We start from the raw sequence: 21,800 nt of genomic DNA, 5'->3' as shown, positions 1-21,800 counted from the left end.
TAGACCCCATTGACTATATCAGTTGCCTTAATAAAAGATATAATTTCTCTTGACAAACTTGTAATTTTATTGACCTATGATGGACCAAGGATATGACGAGTAACGTTAAGTAAAGAGAAATAAGCACCTATTTTTAGGGAAGAAAAAAAAGGAAGGCATCTTTGAATAAAACCTTCTTTAATAGTTTTTAGAATTCCATTCTAATACAAGTGCTCAAGGACATAATTGGCAATGTATTTAACAGCAAGTAGAGTCTCTTCACAGGTTGGCTTTATCTGAGATTCAGGAAGAACAAAACCATATCTACCAGTGTCTCGGAGCTCAAAAGTGAAAGAGTACTTGATGCCTTCATCGTAAGCCCAGTCATCAGAGCCCCCTGCAGCAGGATCTGTTGATAAAAAAATAAAATAAAGCTTAACTAGGAAAGTGTGGCTACTCGTTGAAATGTGATATACTTTGGAGTCATGTCATGTGGCCAGAAATGCAGAAACGACAGGAAAAAAAAAAAAAAGGGGAATATTCAGTTAATTTTCTTGCTTATGGAAAAACTTCTGTGATTTTAGGCTATTTTTGAGCTTCTTTCCAGCTGATGCGTGCAAGCAAACGTAACAAGCTAAACTGCTCCCTCCTTGTCAATATTTTGGGGAGACCGTGTAAGGAATGTCTAAGGAACAGGAGAATGGCATGCTTGCATGGGGTTGTTTAGAAAGATTTGGTAGGAAAAGATTTGGTAGCAGAAGCTACTCTCACTGAGTAGCTTTTTGAGGTTCATACAGATCCGAAAGAACTGCAGATTGGGGATATCAGCTTCATCTTTTTCTTTGGACAAATGGTACCCTCCCTTTCCAGTACTTTGGTACAATGAAGGCAGTGTCTTTTGCTAAGCAAGGAGCCTGCAGAATTGCTAAGCATCACCAAAACATTTTTAAAGGCAAAATCTCCATAAGTATTCTAAAAATTGAGAGAAACTGGTTTTTTAAAGTTTTTTTTTTTTAATTATTTAAGGAAACAGAAGTAGGGAAAAGAGGTTAATTTACATATTTAAGTAAATTAAGAGATCTTAAATATAGGAGATATTAAAGTTCTAGAAATCTAGATTGGGTAACCTCAGCTCAACTTTTGACATTGCAAAGGCCATATCCTGACAGCTGAGTTCCCATAAATGAAATTGTAATTAGTGCATTTCTCAGACTGTAATGCAAAGTAAAAGAAATAATTATCTGTGTTGCTAGAGTGGTTGAAGCCATTCTTCAGGATTCACATCATCTTTTCACTTTGACTTGGAGATACTGGAAATGCAGAAAAACCCAGGTCAAGATTTTTATGTTTGAATCTAAGCTGTGTATGATTTAGGAATTCATGCTATGCACATGAATTTTACCACTAAACACTTTACCACATCACTTTACTTTCCAGGGGGTCACACACTCCCTAGGATCCTTAAGGAATATGTCATCCCATATTTCAGAAATGACAGGTTCCATTTATACCTCTCAGTTTATGCATGTGAAGAAAGTAGGGGACTACTCGAGAAGAAGAATGAGAATCACTAGAAAACTGCATTTGATAGTCTTAGTAGCACTTAATATAGACAGCGAGTATATGCAGGCCAGTACTTACAGATTGTTGTAGCTCCTGGGCCGTAGGTATACTTGGTATTATACAAACTGGCCAGCTGTTTGGCTGCAGCACGAGCAATGGATTTCTGTAGGAAAAGAGGAATGATAAATGCAGATTTTTCAGAAGCTTTCTGAGTGAATCTAAGAAAATACATTGTTGAATAAACTGAAAAGCCATGCTTGAGAAGTTTTTGTTTGAGAACCGTTGTTCATGTATTCGAATGACCAAATGTCAGTAGCTGACAAGGCAGAGCTTGTCCTGTTGCTGTGAAAAGAGTTTGTCGGTAAAGAGCTCGCTCTTCCAAGCTTTGATGGAGTATAGTCCAGTCTGTGTATTGCTCCATTGATGTACAGCCTGCTGTATAGTCCAATATAATTTGGATAGGCAAGGGTAACAGAATTTTCTATACTTAGAAGAAACCTGTACAGGAATAAAACTAAATAGGGAATCTGATTTAGAGATAGGAGAATCTTGGAGAATAGTAATAACTTGGTACAGTAAATTGCAAACATACAATAGCCTTTCTTTTCCTTCTCTTCATGCAGCTATAAATTCAGAGTAGAGTCAGCTTAGTCAGTACAGTTGAACGCTGATACAAGTGGAAGCAGATTAAGGTCCTATAAATATTAACAGCCAGAAAAAGGCATAAATTACCTCGGAACCATATGTAGTCTCATTAATTTCAATTCATTTCCTGTGCACAGAGGGACTCACTCAACTCCCACTGATTTCAGTGAGGGTTGGATCAGGCCCATCGATAGCTTTGTGTGTTTGCATTAAAGAAAATTACAGACTTTTCTTTGGAACGTGTGGCTTTTCCAGTTCTTCATTATACAGCATGTTGGTAATAAAACATGAAAACTATTACTAACAGATGATAACTATGAATGATTTTTGAAAGCAGATGTTCAATATAAGAATAAGCAATGGGTTGCCATATCTTTCTTTATAGCTTACAGCTGAATGGCTTGCTATTCCAGGAATTTCCTCAAGCCCCTTCTTCCTCTGTAGGTTATACTCTGGCTTACTTCCCAGTGGAAGATATATTGTAAAATATTATCTGTTCATCCTTATGCTTCAAGTGTTCCTGTGAATTACTCAAAATGGCATGTTGGACAATGTGTTTAGAAAATCTTAGTTAAGTGAGAGAGCTTTCTCAGCTTCTACAGAATAGCATCAAAATATGTTTGCATTAGCACTGGCACCCTATTTATTGCCCAATTGCAAGTGTTTCCCCATTCCCAAATGTTGGATTTTTAACATCCTAGTATTATGTGAGTTTGCTGTAGGAAACTGTGGTCATTTAAAGACTAAAGACTATTTGAAGCTTGTCCTTCCATCTATAACATCATCTGTACCTGAATGTGGTGTTTGGTTTCTGGCCTCTCTATTATCCAAACACAAGCAATTCTAGGAAGAATGTTGTTGCTTTGCATTTTACAATCTTGGATTCAGAGGAGTTGGGGTGTCTGAGCTCTCTCCAGTGTTGTTTTTGGGTTTTTTTGTTTGTTTGTTTGTTTGGGTTTCTTTAATCCCTTAACAAGCTGATTTTTTAAAATCCATAATAATTTTTAACACATGTTGAGGGAATTGTAGAGGTTGGAGACTATCTGCTAGTGATACCATGTTTTCTTCAGTCCTGTTTTGTTTATAATACATACATTTAATCAGCAGCTGAGGTTGAGCCAAATCTTCTCTCAATAGTAAATGAATTTTTAAATGTAAACTGATTCTTCCTCTTTTTAAATATATGCAAAGTGGAAATTAAATTTGTAAAGAAAGATAGTCTGCTATTATGTATGGACCTATTGGTAACTAGTATTTGCTCTGTCTTTCATAAACTGCATGGTAGGGAAAATAGAACAGCAGAGCTGCTCTTTGGGAAGAATGGGGCATTCCTTTCACTCAGCTGCCAAATGATGTATTTAAATAATTCTAGAACAGATACCAGAAAAATTATGTCAGGAAATCTTTTTACCTGAGGGATTTTTTATTATTGGCCAGGAAGTTGTAAAAAGAGATTTATAAAGAGAGCAGTTGAGATTTCCAGCAGTTAAGAGCCTGGAATCCAAATAAACAGCTTCCTCAAGCTCTCCAGGCTGGAGATCAAGGTGGTATTTTAAATGACCCTCTCTAAGTGAAAAACATGACTGAGCATTTATGACTTCATCATGAAATGAAACTTCATCAGAAGTTTTGATATCTATTTTTTTTCCTTTAAGTGACCCTCTATCATTTGTTTTCCTAATAGATTTATAGTCCAAAACCTAAAGGTAAAAAAAAAAAATAATTCCAACTTTGTAGGAACTAAAGCCACCTCTTAATAATAATACAATACTAAACAGCCAGAATAATAAAAATTAAGTAAATATATGTGAGTATAAATACAAAATATGAGGAAATTTTTTCTTTTTTTAAAAAATAGCACAATTACTAAAACCATCCATAAAAAGGAAATAACATGGAGATTTATGCAGAGGTATATAAATAATGCCTAGCATTTTCCAAAAGGGAAAGTAACATTTAGCTTTTGAAAAGTGGTTTGGATTTTGAAGCCTGTATGTTATTTGGAATACAGCCGCAAGGAGAAACATCACTATCTTTTTGACCTTTGAGGATGCTCTTTGCTGTTGGGTGATTTGCGTAACTGGCTTAACTGAATTGTTGTGGTTTGTTTGTTTGTCGGTTGGGTTTTTTTTACTGTTAAGAATACCTCTCTTCCAAGGCAAATTTTGCTGAGAGTTATAGTAGCAGAGAAACAACTGGCGCCCTGAAGTCCTAGAAATAACTCCAAATTAATACCTTGTAACTGGGAGCAGAAATGGCTTTTCAGCTTCTGACTTGCAGCTGAACTCACAGAGCTGGTGGTTTCAGCAGCAGGTAGTGCTCCCTGCGCTGAGCACCCATCTGTGTTTACACAGCAATTACTAATATTTTGCTTGATTTGTGTACAGAGTGCACGGGCCAGTGAGACAGCAGAGTTGTGTTCTCAGTAGGCATTATCTTACATAATTCACAACCTTTAAACCTATTTTTTCAGTTATTAGCTTTTAATGAAAGATATGTGACTGGCCTCTCTTTCTCCCTACATCTGGAGTTTTGAACCAACAAGATAAATTATCAAGCTGAGGATTTTCTGTGTGCTAATAGGTAATTTTTTTGGGAGCATCTCCCTCATTTTACCCTTGTATCATCAGGCTAGATTTGGCAGCAAATTGCAGCTGTTTAGAAACACTTCAGGGACGTCGATTATGCAGCTGCTGCATGTGGACAACTCCTTCGCCCTCACCCTGACAGTGATCTGGAGAAGTCTTTTCACTGGTTGACTGGACCTCTTGCTCTCTTCCCTCACTGCACTGCAAACTGATTTGCCCGAGGCTGACAACTGTATTTTCACTTCACCTGTGTCTCATGTGCTACTTAACACCTTCCACCTTATATGTGGTAGCTTTCATCTGACCTTTGCTCAAAACTGTTTTACTCCTTTTTTTTTATACCACTATTAATCTGTTGAGTTTCACAAATTTGCATGAGGTAGATGATATTATCGATAATTTGCAGACAAGGAAAATATGATACAGACGCTGCATCTCCTCTTGGGAAATACCAGTAACTTGTCTACCAGTGCTGCTATTATCAAGGAAAGTTTTACTGAGAATTTGCTGAGAATAAAAACACTAAATGACTTGTCCATGAGTCACTGGAAGAATTAGAAATTTAAACCAGGAGCCTTGTTACAGCTATGTACTAACCTTAGGCAGTGCTTAGCTCCATAGTTATTTGATAAATTGCTCAAATCAAATGACGATTCTTCTACAAAAGATCATATAGCTTATTTGTAAGTACCACAACAATCATTTTACTTTTTCCTACATAGAAATTTTAAAAAAGGATGCCATCACTGCTTATCTGAAACAAGATTTCATTCAAGAAGGAGGTTGTAGAGAGGTGGGGGTCGGTGGGGGTCAGTCTCTTCTCCCAAGTAACAGGCCATAGAACAAGAGGAAACAGCCTCAAGTTGCGCCAGGGGAAATTTAGACTGGATATTAGGAAAGATTTTTACACTGAAAAGAGTTACTAAGCATTGGAAGAGGCTGCCCAGGGAAGTGATTGAGGCATCATCCCTGGAGGTTTTTAAAAGACGGGTAGACATAGTGCTTAGAGATATGGTTTAGTGATGGGTTTTGTCAGGGTTACGTTGATGGTCGGACTAGATGATCTGAAAGGTCCCTTCCAACCTAGGCGATTCTACGATTCCATGATTAAGTGACCCTCAACTTCCTTTGTAATGAAAGTCTGAAAATGTGGTATTTGCAAAGTTAGCCTTAGCCAAATGAAGCTAAACTTCTGAGGCTTCTTGTTTTGCCAATAAAAACAGACTCCCCTCAAAAGAGCCCATGAGTGATGTGTAGTTTAGTACACTATTCTGTTGTTGCTCATAGTTAAGCACGTCCCCCAAGAGTTCAGGGAATCCAGCCAAGTGGAGGACTTAGTATGATGATGCTTTCTTCTTTGCAAGCCTGTTTGTCTGTGAGAGTCTCAGAGAGCGTTTAAGAAATCGATCCCTGGTGAGAGGGTTTCCAGTCTGACTGAGTTAAGGTGAATGTGCCCTACACCTGTTGGAGACTCTTGTCTTTCAGCCAGAGTCATACATGAGCTTCATCTGGAAGATGCTGCTACTAAAGACATCCTTTTCACAATTGTAAGACTGTCAGTACAGAGCAGTTTTGTTGTGGCCAAACTAGGTGGAGGAGCTATGAATCCAATTGCAAATATTGCTTTTCTGTCCACTTTCCTGTTTGTTGTGCTTCCCAGTAGAGTTTAACAATATTTACTTTAACAAGTAATACAACCACAGGAGTTTGCAATAGCACAGATACAACAACAGCATGGGTTGCAATTCCTCACTGGTGTGTCCAAGTTTCTTAGGTGACAGGATTTTTGCTGTCCAAAAATTCTTACCCACAGGTCTTCATATATCTTAAACACATTTAGAATAAAGTCAGGAGTGAAAATACTTTGCTCCCAGGTTAAATAATCAGACTGATATTCACAGAGTCATGCAATATATTTGAAATTCACTCTTCTTGCATGCTGCACAGACCCTGGGCATATCTCTACTTTTACTGTATCCTATTTTAAGCACTCGAGAGGAAATGAAATGCTAGACCAACCCAATATGGAAGGTGAATTTCAGTGAGCTTAAGCAATAGCCCATGTGGCCAGTGTGCCTTCAAGTCATACAAACTGAAATCCTGTGTCTAGAAAAGTATCTTGGGTTGTAAATTATTATATTATTCTGCAGCCTGCCAAACTGTAATAATACACATACATGAATCTGACAATGAGTATGAGCTGCCTGCAGACATGTATTTGGCACTGCGTTTGTTATTTAACTGAGACGGAATTGAACCTGGAAAGGAAGGAAGGGCACGATGCACATTCCTCTGCTCTATCAAATCTTAGTTCAGAGCCAATTCAAATACAAACAAGAATTGATAAAGCTAGATTTGTCTGCTGAAAATGAGGAAAGCGTAGGGTGACCTAATAAGAAGCTAAGGCCAACATATTAACTGATTAAAAAAATATGGGATGAACTGCTTATAAAAAGTGTGATTAAATACTGAGTTCTTTTTGCAAGAGGACAAAAATGTGAATAGTAAAATAAAGATGAAAAGAATCTTTTTGGGGTGTGGAGAGATACTGGTCTTGCCAAGCACGTTTTTTAATTGTGAAAAGCTAATGCTTCTGTTCTCTGTAGGAGATGGATTCAAGCGTGTATTCTGTGTGCAGGGTAACACTCCAGGGTATAGTAAAGAATGAGTCAAGAGGATTATGAAGCAGGCAAAATGTGATTCACCAAAAGGAGGACATATTTCTTTCAGGGTGTCATCACAAGAATATTGTGTAACTTCTCAGAAATTCCTGACCTAGATTTTCCTGTCTTGGATGTTTTTATTTTTGTTGTTCAAGTAGTGTTTGGATAACAGTGAAAGTTTTGTGCAACACCCGGGGGGGGGGGGTGGGGGTGGAACAAAGGAACAACCCTGAACAAAGGGAGAACCCTTGTGAGCTGTGGGGTTGAGGTCCTCGGTGTTCCTCTTGCATTTAAGGAGAAGAGTGGGAAGTTGTGGGAACGAAGGGACATACGTGACTTTCGTCATGTTTTACACCCCAGGGCCGGGGGTGGTTGAGGGATAGTTCTAATCTCCAACTCAAAGTAAATTACACTAATTTTGAGGTGGTTCTGATTTACTATAGCAAGGCAGTGGAGCACAAAGGATGTCTGGGATTCTCAGAGTGCCCTGTTCTACCTGAGAAACCAAAACCAGAACAGTTTTATGCCTTCTGGTGATTTCTTGAGGCTGTGAACCGAAAAGTCTTTTGAGCCCCAAGGACACACCATTCAGTATGCTTGCAGGAAAGGAAGGTGCAAGCATTCTCTAGATCTTTCTCTTCTGGAGACTTAATGTCTTCAGTCTCAAATTGTTCAATTTTGATGCCCTTCTATGTCTCAGACACTGGAATGCAGCTTAAGCCCCATGGTATTATGCTACGTTTGATTAAATACAATGGAACAAAATGTTGTTAATGATAAGCAGACGTGTGAGGCTTTGTTTAAGTACACGTCCAGTTCCTCACTGAAAGAGATAAGAAATTGCAACTATATTTCCTCTAATTTATTAGATCTGTCAGAGTAAAAATAACATCTAAGATAAGATAATGGCACTATAAATTTTGCTTCTTCATTTGCAAAATGATTTATAATCCTTTTGTTTGCCCAGACAATTTCTATTAAAAGTTGAGATTCTCATTCTTCAGCATTTCTCTAAATTCTAAATCTAGACAGCACTTTTGGACATGAAACACAAGTAGCGTACAAAATAATACTTCTTTTGGTAGCTGTCTCATTTCAAGCAAGTAAATTTGCTTGTTGGTTGTTGATTGAAAAATCTTAAACTTTCTTTAGTCACAGATTAAATGAATGTGTTTTAGTTGTTTGAAGTAACCTGAAAAGCTGCACTTTCAAACCTGACCCAGAGCCTGTTGAAGTCAGTCTTTCTATTTAATTCACTGACATTGGAGCGAATTAGGCCCTTTCTGTTTAATTATCCCAACTACAGGCAATGTTGATTGGGTGATACTCTGATCTCATTCTCCAAAAGAAGGATTTTTGGCGAGAAGTCCTCCCTTGTAGAAGTCAGATACTGCACAAGTTGAACACCTCTGGGATCCTGCTGTCTTTTTGTTGGGATCACCAATAGAGGAAATATTTTTCCTTAATTAAGATGTGAAAAACACTCATAAGGTCACCTTGTCATGATGGTGAAACTTGTGATTGCTTTGCAGTGGGAAATAATGGAACTCCCTCTGGGATCAGTGTGCCCCAATTTAAAACGTAGGATAAAGTGATGTTAGAAAGACTAACTTACAAAGTGAAATCAAATGGTTGAAGAGAAATATATAGCCTGCATTCCTGAGCTATTTTTTTTTATGCTGAATGGTAACAGCAGAATTGTCCTCTAAGTCAGGAAAGGAGAGTTTTTATTGATAAAAATTGTAGAACCTTAGTATGGGTGATTCATTAATTTTTACTGTGTATTAGAATAGAATATTGCTAATATAAAATTTTGATTTAATAAAATAATTTGAAAACCTAGAAAAGCAAATAGGTTCTTTCTTATTGTTACAAATTGTTTTAATAATGACTTGTCAATGTAAACTTTTCCCATTTAATACTGTGAGAAACATGCTGTACTTTTAGTTATGTTTCATCACATTTGCTCTTGATTCAAAAAATAGGGCAGAATGTCATGCAAATCTTTAACACATGGGAACTTTGTGATCTTGACAACAAAGAAGCTTCAAGGGTTTTATGTTGTTTTATTACTTTAGACTCACCTCCAATGTGTGAAATGGGAAGCTTTTGTAAAAACTGAAGACAAGAAATTACTACAGTTCCCTGGAATAATTGCAATTAAAAATTTCTGCAATATAAATTATGAAACCAAAATCCTCATCTTAATTTTATTCTCTCTTTTAAGCTGTAAAAAATGCAACAAGAAACTTCAGTGTTGGACCCAGTTTGTATTTGTGCTTCAGAAATATGACATCTGTTTGGGAGCACTCATAAATCTGCCAAACCTGCACAGCCGAGCAACACACAGCGTTGTTGCCTTGGACTTTTGGCAGCATCCAGGAAAGAGAGGGAATCAAGATTTGTTTATTTTGTTTTGCTATGTTTTTTTCCCTGCTGACAGCTTCTAATTGCTAATACGCCAGAGAACTGAAGTCATCTTATTATTCATGATTGGTGATTTTTGGCCTTCTAAAATGTTTACAACTTTTATACACATTTAGTCGTTTTAAATCCTCTCTCTATTTTTAAGGACAAAAAACATAAAAATAAAAAAATCCAGACTATAGTTATCTTATTTAAATGGTATTAGAGTGTGGCCTTTCTAGGGCGAATGGAAGGGGCATTGTCCTTTAAAACACCTCATTCATCCTCTCCTCTTCCAAATAAAAGGTGTGTTTGAACACAGGCCTGTTTACAAAGGCCTCAGAACTGAAACGTTTTACCTGTTTTGTATTTAACTGTTTTTAATTATACATTTGATAAAAACTGCCTTGTTGTCCTGAACCTGTATCAATAGGAGTTTCACCATGTTACTGAAGTGCGAACCAAGGTTCGGTAGGAAGTGGTAGACAGAGATCCTTGTCTGCTGTTGATGATACCAGTTCAGTCATTTCCTAGATACTACAATCTGCCAAGCCGTTAGCTTGACTTACAGGGCATAATGTTTCCATGTCATGTATTAAAGCTACCTACACAGCAAACTCGAGTCGGGAAGAAGCAGTGCAGCACAGCATAGTGGATTTCTGTGTAGCATGACTGGAAGACAAACCTGACCTTGTGTCAAATTCATTGTGTATATGGAAATTAAATAAGGCTCTTGAGTTTATCCTGTGCTTGAACTGTCTTGAAGCCATCATGATTTCCCTTGTTCTTGCTATGAAAGACTGAAGTATTTTCAAAAACTGGCAGTACAGATTCTTTCCAGATGTTAAACTGCTTGAAGTTAAATGGACCTAAATAACAAGTGATGATTTTTACTTATTCTTTTCGTTATGTCAAAATGACAAAGAGACTTACCAGTTCCTCGTAATTCGATGGTAATTTGTAAGCATACGAATAAGGAAACAGTAGCAGCTGGGAATAGGAGTGAATCGTCAAGTATGCCTTGATTGTAGAAAGATGTTCACGAATAAAATCAGCCAAAGCCTTGGTCTCCTTTTCAGACTCAGGTGCCGAGCCACAGTAAGTGGAATCACAGGGGCTTTTTGAGGCCCCAAGAGCTGGGAAGAAAGGTGAATTTAATGAGAATTTAATGAAAAAAGTTGGTTGTTAGGAGAGTCATGTTTTGTAGATAAGCCTTGGAAATCCTACTGACACACGTGCCATATCAGAGGAGAGAATACTTTATTGTATAGTTAAGACGCTGGGCAACATGACCTAGCATTAAATAAATATGCCCTCTACAGTGTGCTTAGTTGGAAGAACATGAGTATTGATGTAAAGTTCTGTATTATCTAAGTTATTTGGGATATTGATTTGCTTCAGTACTTAATAATCCTCTCCTTGCATATCTCTTCCATTTCTAGGACACTTCCAGGAACCAACCAAGTGGAAACCACTCAGAAGAAACCCCTGTCCACCGAGTGAAACCAACCAAAAGCAAACTCTTTCAGTTTCTGTTCTGAACTCATAGAAAAGTGCACGCGTGTGTGCGTGTATATATGTGTATGTGTGTGTAAGTGTATATATGTTCATATATATGCATATGTGTATGCATATATATACATTCATAGAAGCAGCCATACTGATTATGCTAGTAACCAAAGTCTTTTTTGCCCCAAACTGCCCCAAATATTGAACACAAGCTACTCCACAATGCTATACTGGTCTTCACTCAAGCTTGAGCTAGACCAATCATCAGGTAAGGAAAATCTATAATGAAGCATCTTAGCTATTGCACCTCTGTATGATCGCTTGCGGCTATTGTTAGGAGACACTTACTGCACCAGCCAGCATTAAAATTCCTGTTGGGATCTGTACCGATGCAACGGCTACCAGCATTTTTAGAGCGTGTCTTTCTCCACATGCGGTCCTGAAATAGAATGGTGAAGCACAGATCAAAAGTAAGAGAAAGTTCTAACAGTTGGCTTTTCCAGCAGTAGTCTTCTTGAGTAAGAAGATTGTACTTACATTGGTCCAAGTGTAAACGTAACCATCGATATTAACAACAGGCAAAACATAGAAGTCCAAGCTGTCGAGAAGCGTGGTCATGACAGTATCTTTTCCATAGGTCTCAACAGCCTAGTTGGAGAAAAGTAGAAAAAGCTGATGATACGTTCATAGATCTGTATCTCCTGTGTGAATTTAGAGGTCTGGGTCTGGATCGGGAGTTACTGAATGTGGTGAGCAAAGTCATCCAGGTCACTGCACCACGTGAGATGGCAGCTCTATGATACTACATAGACTTAGAGGATTTACACTGACTTAAACTACACTGCTGCTAGAAAGCCATCTCATTCTGGTAGATAAATTATATGGTAAAGCGGTGTTGATTTTGAACAGGATATTAAATCACTGGAAAGAGATTTCCATCTACTAGCTTCTTGTTTACGGACAGAGCAAAGTTCCTGTCCATATATTCTCTCTACATCCTGACACCTTAAAGGCTTGGCTTTAATTTATGTGAGAAGGAAAAAATCATTATTCCCATATTTTTATATCTGTTCTGCAGAGAAATTTCACCAATAACCAAAATTTAGAGAATATTTCCAAAGAACATCCTTACGCACTTCCAGTCATAATGCTGTGGATGCACGTGTTCACAGGGAGGCAGATTTTTCCCTGCACTTTTCCAGATGCATACATCAAATAACAAACATAAGAACTCGTGCCATAAACCTGTAGATCCTGATTGTTCATGGCTTGGCACTTTGTATGCTTGTTCATAGATTTATATCACTGTTGAGGGAGCATGCAATGATCATGGAAATGTGCTCTAAGAAGTATGTTGCACCCGTGTTTCCTTTACACAGATGTAAAGGACCAAAGGACAACACAGGGAGCAATGCAATGGAGGAAGGTATCTATTGTTCTGTGACTACCAGGTGGGAAGGTTGACTGTAGAATCTAGAAAAGCAGTTTCAGATCACTAGAACTTTTTCTTTCCTGTTTTATTTTTCTTACACGTGTTTTTTTTCGGAGATACATATAACAATCCACTTTGCTCATGTTTTTCTCTAGTTGGTTATTTATTTATTTTTTTTTTACTTTTATGTCTAGAAGCAATCCCAAGTGAACCACTGATGACGCTCAGAGGACTGCACTTTTAAAGCACTTCTGCCTATCCACGCTTGGATCCACTGAGCGGAGCCACTGCTGGTGTCAGGTACACCCATTAATTAAGTGACCAGACAGTGAAAATGACAGCCGTAGTGACGTGAATTGCTAAGAGAAAAATGGTAGCACATACTGTCTGCAGCCTTATTAGGAGATAATGAAATCACATTCCCATTGACTCCACTGAGATGTCACTTTCAATTTCCACCGCTCCCTACACAAAACCGCATGGCTGGCTGATCAGACTGAGATTATACTTGCCACCAATGAATGCCTCTGCCAGCGTGACTCACTCACGTACCTTGGCTTTCCTTTCCTTGGGTTTTAAATCCCAGCTGCTGCTTCTGGACATTGTTGTTTGGTTTTTTTTACTCTTCAAGCATGAATTCTTACAAAATTTGAGATTCAGTCAGTGAGTTGTTCTGCTAAGTTGATTGATCTCCCTCCACTGAGAGGGAATATACCTCTTCTCTGTAGAGAAGACTGTGCAGCATTTGGTAACTCTCACCTGCTTTATATTGGTGGTGAGGAGAAGGAAAAGACAAAGGAGATAAAATTAATTCAAGGCCTAAAGTGTCCGAGCCTGAAGCGAAGCTAATTTCACCTGTGTGGCTCTTTTCTGAATATGGTTTCATGTTTTAGAAACCATCCTGTACAACTTGAAGCGACAGCTCAAAGGGACGTACATGCATTTCCCTCTTCCTGAGTGGAGTTTAGGGAGCTTCATCTATAATCATCCTCCTCTCTTGGGTATGTTTCCTCAGTGCACTCTGTGCTTAGCTCAGCGTGGGTTTCCACTCTCTCTGTTGCCTTACTGAGTAAAGCTGGTTGCAGGGAATATGGCACCTGACGTTGTAGGAAGGCAGCTGTTCTGAAAGGCATTCAGATGCCTTCTGATGTGCCCTTGAATTTCCTTATTCCCTACTCCTTATGGCTATGTGAAGAAGGTGACTATGTTTATAGTATTACTAGACCTGTTTTCTTATCTCTCACCTTTCTCTGACTACAGGTGCAAAAAGGAATTTATAGACTGTGTAAGTAACCCTTGTAGTTGTCAGTATCTCTTACACATGCTTTTAGATAGTCTTAAGCTGCTGAAAGATTACAGGTCCAACCATTAAGATCTGGTTTAAGTAGTTACACCCTAACCATCTGAGGTGAGAGAAGGGATTTGCAGACAGGTATTTAGAGGCAAAAAGGCAATCTGCAGCTGCCTCAGCTCTTGCTGCTCACTTAAGATTTTCTTAAACATAGTTGCATTTGGTAAAATATTTTTTCATCGTTAAGCTTACTGACTTCTTTCACAAACCACTGGCAGAAAGCAGGGGAGATCCACTCTCTTGCATGGAAACCACAATCCATGAAGATGGCCTTCTTATTTGGACCACTTTTTCCCATCTGAGAAAAAAAAACAACAAAAACCCCCGTGTCTTAAACAAAATAATTTTTATGCAGAACAAGTCAGTCAGCTTGCTGACCTTAAAAAGTCAAACTTTATACAAATACAGCATTCCTTTGTTAAATGGAAATGTATGGGGTGCTCTCAGCTGTAGCTGATCATGATATTCGAGCTAAAACAATAGGCTCTTAATAATTTCATTTTTATTCATGTAGATAAGCTTTCCACACACCACACCCCCAATTATTTGATTATTCTGCTGTTGATTTATTTCCTGTAGTGTCTGTAAGAGTTGATCTTGTTTGCTTGAATGATAAACTACTGTAAATGCTTATGCCGTTTTGGGCAAGTAATCTTTATCCTTTCACCTTTATTTAAGTCATCGTATCTTACTGATTCATAAAAGTTATGCCAAAAAATTATGTATGATGAAGATACAAACAAATTTGTTGCCTATCACTAGAGAAACTGACATTTATAGATCCTTTTAGAGTAAATGGGTTTACAAACAACAAATGGAGAGAACATAAAGTTCCATGACCATTCAAGTAGCTCTCAGGAGTGTGCTTATATTTATATGTCTGAACTTCTAATATTTCATTATGTCCCTTTTTAAAAAAAAATCTTAAGTTGAACAAATCACAGTAGTAGTGAACAAAATGTACTAGATTTTCTGCAAAATACATATTACTATCTTAGCATCATTGGTGTTTTAATATTGTGGAAGTTAACAGAGGAAAAGTCTGGCACAAAGAAATCAAAGCACTTACTTTGAGAATGTACATTGGCCGTCCTTCGTATGTTTCCCCAATTACACTGCGAGAGACAAGGTCTGGGTTCTGAGCAGCGATATCAGCAGTCCAGGCAGCTATCTGTTTAATAAGGAGATTAAATTTACTGATGTCTCTGTCCTCCGGTCCAGAGTAATTAATTCACAGGCTTCAAACCAGAATGGTCCTTCTGAGCATCTAACTTGACCTAATATTTAACACATTTTGTAGATTTCCAAGAATGAATTCCTATTTGTACTAGAGCTATGTATCCGAATTGATTGTTTTAATATGAATTTATTTAAACCAGTCATTGGAGTATGGCTGGTGGATTACAAAACCCTTTGAATGTTAACCCTATATAGTTATGACCTTGTCAACCCTTAAGCTCTCTTAACAAAAGAAAACTGTTTTCCTTGTTAAGCTAAGTAGATTGAATTCCTTAAATCTGCTACATGTTGTAATGTTTTTGAGTTTCGTGGCTCTTTTATTCATCATCATTCTTGAATTACTGACAGAAGTGCTGGACAGGGATTTGTAGGAACGGTCCACCAATGCCAGATACAAAAGAAAGAAAGTTTCCTTCATTCTACTTATTATTTACAGGAAGTAATAACAGCCTTTATTGTCTTAATATTGGAGCAGATTCCCTTTGTTACAGGTGCCTTCAGAAGCTCACAAAAAAGTTGTCACATCCACACAAAAAAAGCATTTCATGCCCAAAGAGCTATCTATGAACTTAGAAAAAGACAGGAAACAGCAGACAGATCTAGACAAACTGGCAAGAGAATACTAGAAATAACAGTTGACATTATGGATGTTGATGGTTTTTTGCATGCCAATAACCTTTGCAGAGTCAGAGGAGCTTTTGTTTTTTATTTTTTAATAGCCTTGTAAAAAGAGAATTTTTTTTTAGGAGAGTTCTGGTGGAAAAAAATTGATTAGTTCTGTGTATGATCTATAGATACTACTTGGAGAGGAAATACAATTTTTCTCATTTGAAAATGTAACATGTGCTTAGTGGGCAATGATCGGCACAAAAATGAAAGATTTTTGCAAGGAAAGACATGAAAGGGAGATTGTCATACTTTGAAATATAAGAACTGTGATGCAATGTGATGCAAACTTGTGAAAAGTGACGTGGTCAAGATTACATGTCCAGAGAAATGAGCATAGCTGTGACAAAAAAGAGGGAGGAAGGGGAGAGCTTGTGGTAGAAGATGAAGGGTTAGAATTGGGGCAAGAAATGGAATCAAGTTTTTTAGCAGAGGAAGTGGGAGAAGGAGTGAAAAGGAAAGAGAAAACTAGTAGTAAGCATGTCAGCCTGGTCGTTGAATTTCTGCCAGAGTTTCTTTGCAGCACTGGGAGCAGAAGTAGGGGAAATTGGTGTAGGGGGGTGGGTTATACAAATTAACTCGGTAATGAGCACTAAAGGGGACGAGGAAAGAGAGTTTGGAGAAGGAGTTATCGTATTAATGTATGTAACAGAAGAGGAAAAGGGAAGAAGGCTGGAAGCATATCGGAAGCAATTTTGCCTACAGAGGATAAGGTACCAAGCTAAAAAAGTGGCAAACTTCTAGACTTTACCGTTTCCCAGTTGTTGTACTTTTCATAGCTGTGACTGGTGGTACGAGCTTTGCTGTCAAACTGGGCATCCACTGCAGCCTGCAGGTTGTCAATCAGAACTCTGCAATAAGGCACCACGAAAAGTGTAAAGAGAAGCTTAGAATTCACTAGCAGGAAAGCAAGCACCAGATAGACTTTTCAGGGTTTTCCTGGAATTAAGGCTGCATGGATTGTGAAGTGAAATGTGGGGGGGTTGATTTATGTGTTTGAAAATAAAATATATTAGGTTTAAGTTTCAACCTACTTCCTGCCTCAACCTTGCCGCTAGAATGATCCCTCCTAATTAGCAGCTGCCTACTTACTCCCATACTAACAAACCTCCAGGGTGGCAACAGTTTGCTTTAGGAGGAATGGCAATGCTGAGACAGAGCGCGTGCAGAAAATGAGCTCTGGGCTGACCTCATGTTGCCAGATTGCCTCTGCCTCAATAGGAAAAGGGCCCTCGCTTGAATTTACAGGACTGGAGGACAGTTAGGCTGCAGCAACGTAACAATCCCATGCAGCAACCCAGAGATGTTTGTCTGATTAAGTTCTTTATCAAACCAAGCTTCCAAAGGTTAGGTGCGGTTTGACAGCTCTGTTGCAGGTGGCATTATCCATCCTCCAAGCTATTTTACTGCATGTGAGGCGGGCTATTAAAGTAGAACAAACAATGGCAAGAAAACCCCAGCATCCTCTCTGGATCTTTCCCTGGGGCTGACACAGAAGCACAGCTCATTGTTGAGCACACTCTTGAGGACCTTTCACTTGTATTTCAACCTTGGCTATCAAAAAATTAAGTTCTCTTGTTTTTCCAGTGCTTGTATTAACATTCTTACAAATCTTATTCATCCAGAATATGTCCTTGATCATTTGTGACTTGGATAGAAGAGCAGGAGGCCAGTTTGTGAGGTGACACCAGCCTTCAGAACAAACAGTGCAAATGACTACATTGACATGATGTCACGGCATTGCAGCTGCACTTCAAAAGAATTGTAACAGCTTGCTTTGCCACAAGGACGCTCCACTCAAGTTTGTCAGGGACGCCTTCCAGACATTATGGCCTTTGTTGCAATCAAAAGATTTGTGCATGGACCTGAGGGAGTTCGTGAATATTATAGGAAAAACTAACACATGTAGAGTAACTCTTCCTTTGCCAAAGAGGAAATTCCACTGAAATTGGATTCTGTGCTGTATGTGGGCTGTGGCATTATTGAAAATGATTTCTTCTAGAATGTTTTTAGATTCTGTTCCCCCAGCAGCATCCAAATCAGACATAGCTAACGTGAGGCCAGTAAGTTTAGGGATGGATTATCCTTGGATTTAGCAGATCATGAAAGTAATGTTTAATGAGAACTGTGTGGTCTCCAATGAAGGAGTTTGTTCTAGTGGCAACAACAATGGGGCTGAGAGAGAAAAACTCTCCACCCATCCAAATGAAGTCATGAGAATTTGATCAAATAACACTGACTTTCAGCGTCTGAGTACATGATGTTGACAGAATATCCATTACACATTGAGGAAGCCTGATAATCAAGATGGGCCGAGACAATCTGCAAAGCTCAGGTGGAGCTAAAGGAGCAATGATGAGAGACAGACCCACTCCACTCCAGCCCAAAGTCAACTTCTCATCCTTGATTAATGCTCGCCCAGTGACTGGAATATTTGAAGTATAAGCAGTTGACTGGTCCTGCTCTTTTCTCCTTCCCCTCCCATTAACGCTGCTCACTACAATGATTCCATTCTCGGGGATGTGTAATGTGGCAGTGTGGTCTATTCACTCCACTTATGCTACAGTTGTATTCGGTTATGGAAACTCAGGGCTTTCTTACTTCTGCGTAATATACTTACAAAATATGTAGGCTAATTAAGAGCTTTCTCTGAAGCAATCCTTGCTATGGATTTGCTGTGTGACTTGAGTCCAAGGCTGTCCTAGGAATCTGTTCTCCCCACTCCTTTAGCCCTTCACCTAGCAACTGCCTTCTCTTTGTCACCAGTTGCATTTTTTTGCCCCTCTAGCTGTTGTTCTGCAGGTTAGAGAACTCAGTGGGAACCCTTGGGGCCCATTTTCTGTCTTCAGTTCCCTGATACTATCATGCAAACCCATCTGGTGTACTTTCTGGCTCTTTCTAGACCTTTGCTGCGTTTTGTCTTTAATGGGCAATTTTTCTTGTCCCCTCTGTACTCCACCTTTGTGTACTGCAGTGAGCTTTCACCTCCGGGAAATTCCTGGTAGTAGTAGTCTTTACTTCCTGTCTCTTACCTCTATCAGCATTTCACCTCACCCCTTTAACTCAGAGCAGCTACAGTCCATTTGAACTACCACAGGAAAGCTGAACCCTGGAAACTTCACCCACAGGAGGGATGAAGTTCCTGACAGGAAGATCAGTTGGCCAGTATGAAAAGATCAAACACATTTTCCCCAGTATTTAATCTCCTTCCATTCAAAATACAGTAGTGAGAACAAACTTACCTATACTCCATTCCAGTTTCTTTCAAAAGATCTTCAACCTCAAAAGAGGTGTCAGCTTCAACTCGGAAATCAACTTGCATTTTTGGCCTTACCAGTGTGACAGAGTCTGGCTGCCAAAAGTCAACCTGAAAGAAGACCAAATGAATACATACACAAATACATACATACATACGTATAGCTGTGATTTTTAGGTGGGTGTATGTCTGATGGTGATGTTGATTGTGATTAATATATCAAATTTAATTCCTGTCCTGTTACACTGACCCAACCTTGCTTGCCAGAAGCATCAACCTAAATTTTAAGTGGAAATTGATTAAGATGGCAGTGACAGTTGCACAAATGCCAAGTTTTCTACAGCATCTGAGTGCATACAGACTTGTGAGTATTATAACTGTCTTTACAACTTCTTTCACTCTTTGCACAGATTTCATTGGAAGTTTTTGCCTGTAACTGTTAGACATAAACAGACTCCTGACTCAGTAGCAGGGGGATGCCACAGGAGTACTTTACTTAAATCACCGGGGAAAGACTGTTGTCTGGATGAGCTCTTTTAAAACTCAGTTCACTAAAAGTGGTATGAGGAACCTGTGCCTTTGGAAGATATTTAGTTCAGGATGAACAAACGGCAGTGCTATTACTATTTCACGTATTTTTGCTAAAGTCAGTTTCCAGATCTCTGGATTTAGCGCCTATTAAAGGCCAAGGAAAGTAAAGCTGGTTTGCCAACCTAATGCCTTTTCAGCCTCTCATCTCATGAATATAACGGAAATTGGGGCTGGTGGGCATATTCATGAATTATGTGTCTTTAAGCAAGATGACTATCCCAGGATATACTACTACATCAGTCCTGACTGATTGTTTTGTATAACAATGGTAGTCCAGGGATATTTTCTTTGCTAAAAAGAAAAGGAACAATCCCTTTATACTACACACTTAAAAGCAAGCATGGTATATTAATATTCTTAATATTGGCAGCACCATTCCAATAGTACATTCTTCTACAGAACACTGTTCCAGCATGCTATACTAGCCTGTTGAAGATAGTTCTCCACATCTGTACTTCGTTAAAAATACCATCCTTTCATCCTACAGATAATGGTTTCTTTTTCACCAACAGCTATTTTACAACATCAAAGCTGAAGAGAAATATTGAAAACACATTTGCTGTCTTTATTGTTTTTTCTCATGTCCTTGTGTCATCATATATCTACATCAAGGTCAGCAAGAAACGTGCAGCTTGGATGGAGAGAAAGAAAGCTTTAAAGGAAAGTCAGAGAAGAAAAGATGACATGAGAGACTGGAGGTCAAAGAAAAGCTCAATTTGTTGGGAGTATGGATTCTTAGATTGTTTACATGAGCAAAATGTTTTTGCCTGTAATGGTGAAATTTCTGGTAGTTGCAATTTCCATATTTTATCTAATACATTCTTGAAAGCACCCCACTGAATACAGCATTTCGGATTAACTTATTCTATTAAGAAATTCTGGTGGGCAATTTGATATTCAGACTGGATTAACCGGACTTTCTAGGAAGGTATTAGAATGTATTTGCATAGCTCTAGCTTTATCACCTTGTCTTGTTCCTTCTGAAGAAACAGTCCACCTGACTTGAATGGAATCAAGATTAGGTCTTTAATCCAGTAGCATGACTTTTTTTTTTTTTTTTTAAGATATATGTTAGTTGAACAAAATGAGAAATGTTCCTTTCAAATGCAATATGGCCCTTTCCCCAAGTTCTTTACCTCTATGTTGCTGGCAAGGGAATTGAGGATTGCCACCTGCTCATCATTCTGTGGAATCACACGGAAAACCTTCTGCCTGAAAGGGGAGAAAAAGATTGGATTTGAAACAGGTAAGTCAATTGAGAGGCATTTACTCATGCAGAAGAAATTGTGCAAATATAAAACCTGATGTCTGTTCTTACCCATCAAAGGCAAGATCCTGCAGGTGCGCAGAAACAGCTGCAGCACCTATGAGAACCAAGAGCGCCCACATTTTTTTCTAAAGAAAAAAACCCAGTTTTTCAGTTCTATGCTGCTTTTATAACCTGTTTTGTCCTGCTTTTTATCAATTGTACACCAGAACAACCCACTGATCAACTGATAGATTATACCCTTGGCCTTGTTTTATTTGCATACTATTTGTAATGTGTGTTTTACTCCACACCTGTGAAAACAGATGAAAGTCTCAAGGGGGGCTGGCTAAAGAATCTTGCCACTTGAGCTGGATAAACTCTTGATATGAGAAAGTGAATTTAATTTACTTTATTCTTTTCTGTTGTAGATGAACTTTGATTATTTAATCATTTGATTGCTGGATTACAAGCTTTACTTTATAATACTTTATTGTTACTTTATGTAATGATAGATGTCTATCGGGGTTGTTGCAGTGTGACTGATAATCACACAGCATTGTCCCTCTTCCTGAATAATATGGGCCTGACTCTGACAAAGAAAGAGGAAACACAGTTGGGATGTACCAATTATCTTTTTTTTTTCCCCCAACAGAGAAGAAAAGT

At 38.5% G+C, this 21,800-nt stretch overlaps 1 protein-coding gene across 1 annotated transcript; it reads right to left on the bottom strand.

The window, feature by feature from the left end:
- Nucleotides 1-135: 135 nt before the first annotated feature.
- On the bottom strand, nucleotides 136-21,277 carry CPB1 (carboxypeptidase B1). Its single transcript, XM_074590769.1, has 11 exons — nucleotides 21,207-21,277; nucleotides 21,025-21,100; nucleotides 19,284-19,408; nucleotides 16,793-16,892; nucleotides 15,206-15,307; nucleotides 14,333-14,434; nucleotides 11,891-12,001; nucleotides 11,702-11,792; nucleotides 10,778-10,980; nucleotides 1,621-1,705; nucleotides 136-388 (listed from the first exon to the last, which is right to left on the bottom strand). Exons 1-11 carry the CDS (start codon nucleotides 21,275-21,277, stop codon nucleotides 201-203), a joined length of 1,254 nt encoding a protein of 417 aa, XP_074446870.1. The 3' UTR covers nucleotides 136-200.
- Between the last annotated feature and the right edge of the window lie 523 nt (nucleotides 21,278-21,800).

This window comes from Larus michahellis, chromosome 6 (genome assembly GCF_964199755.1).
Source record: "Larus michahellis chromosome 6, bLarMic1.1, whole genome shotgun sequence".
In the NCBI taxonomy this organism is placed as follows: Eukaryota; Metazoa; Chordata; class Aves; order Charadriiformes; family Laridae; genus Larus; species Larus michahellis.
This window is presented reverse-complemented; position numbering and strand designations above follow the sequence as displayed.

Excerpts from the sequence above, each read along its gene's own strand:
- CPB1 (XM_074590769.1), bottom strand. The coding sequence starts at position 21,277 with ATGTGGGCGCTCTTGGTTCTCATAGGTGCTGCAGCTGTTTCTGCGCAC. Across the intron at positions 15,308-16,792 it reads AGTACAACAACTGGGAAACG|ATAGCTGCCTGGACTGCTGA; the intron begins GTAAAGTCTAGA and ends CTTATTAAACAG. Across the intron at positions 14,435-15,205 it reads GGCCAATGTACATTCTCAAA|ATGGGAAAAAGTGGTCCAAA; the intron begins GTAAGTGCTTTG and ends TTTTTTTCTCAG.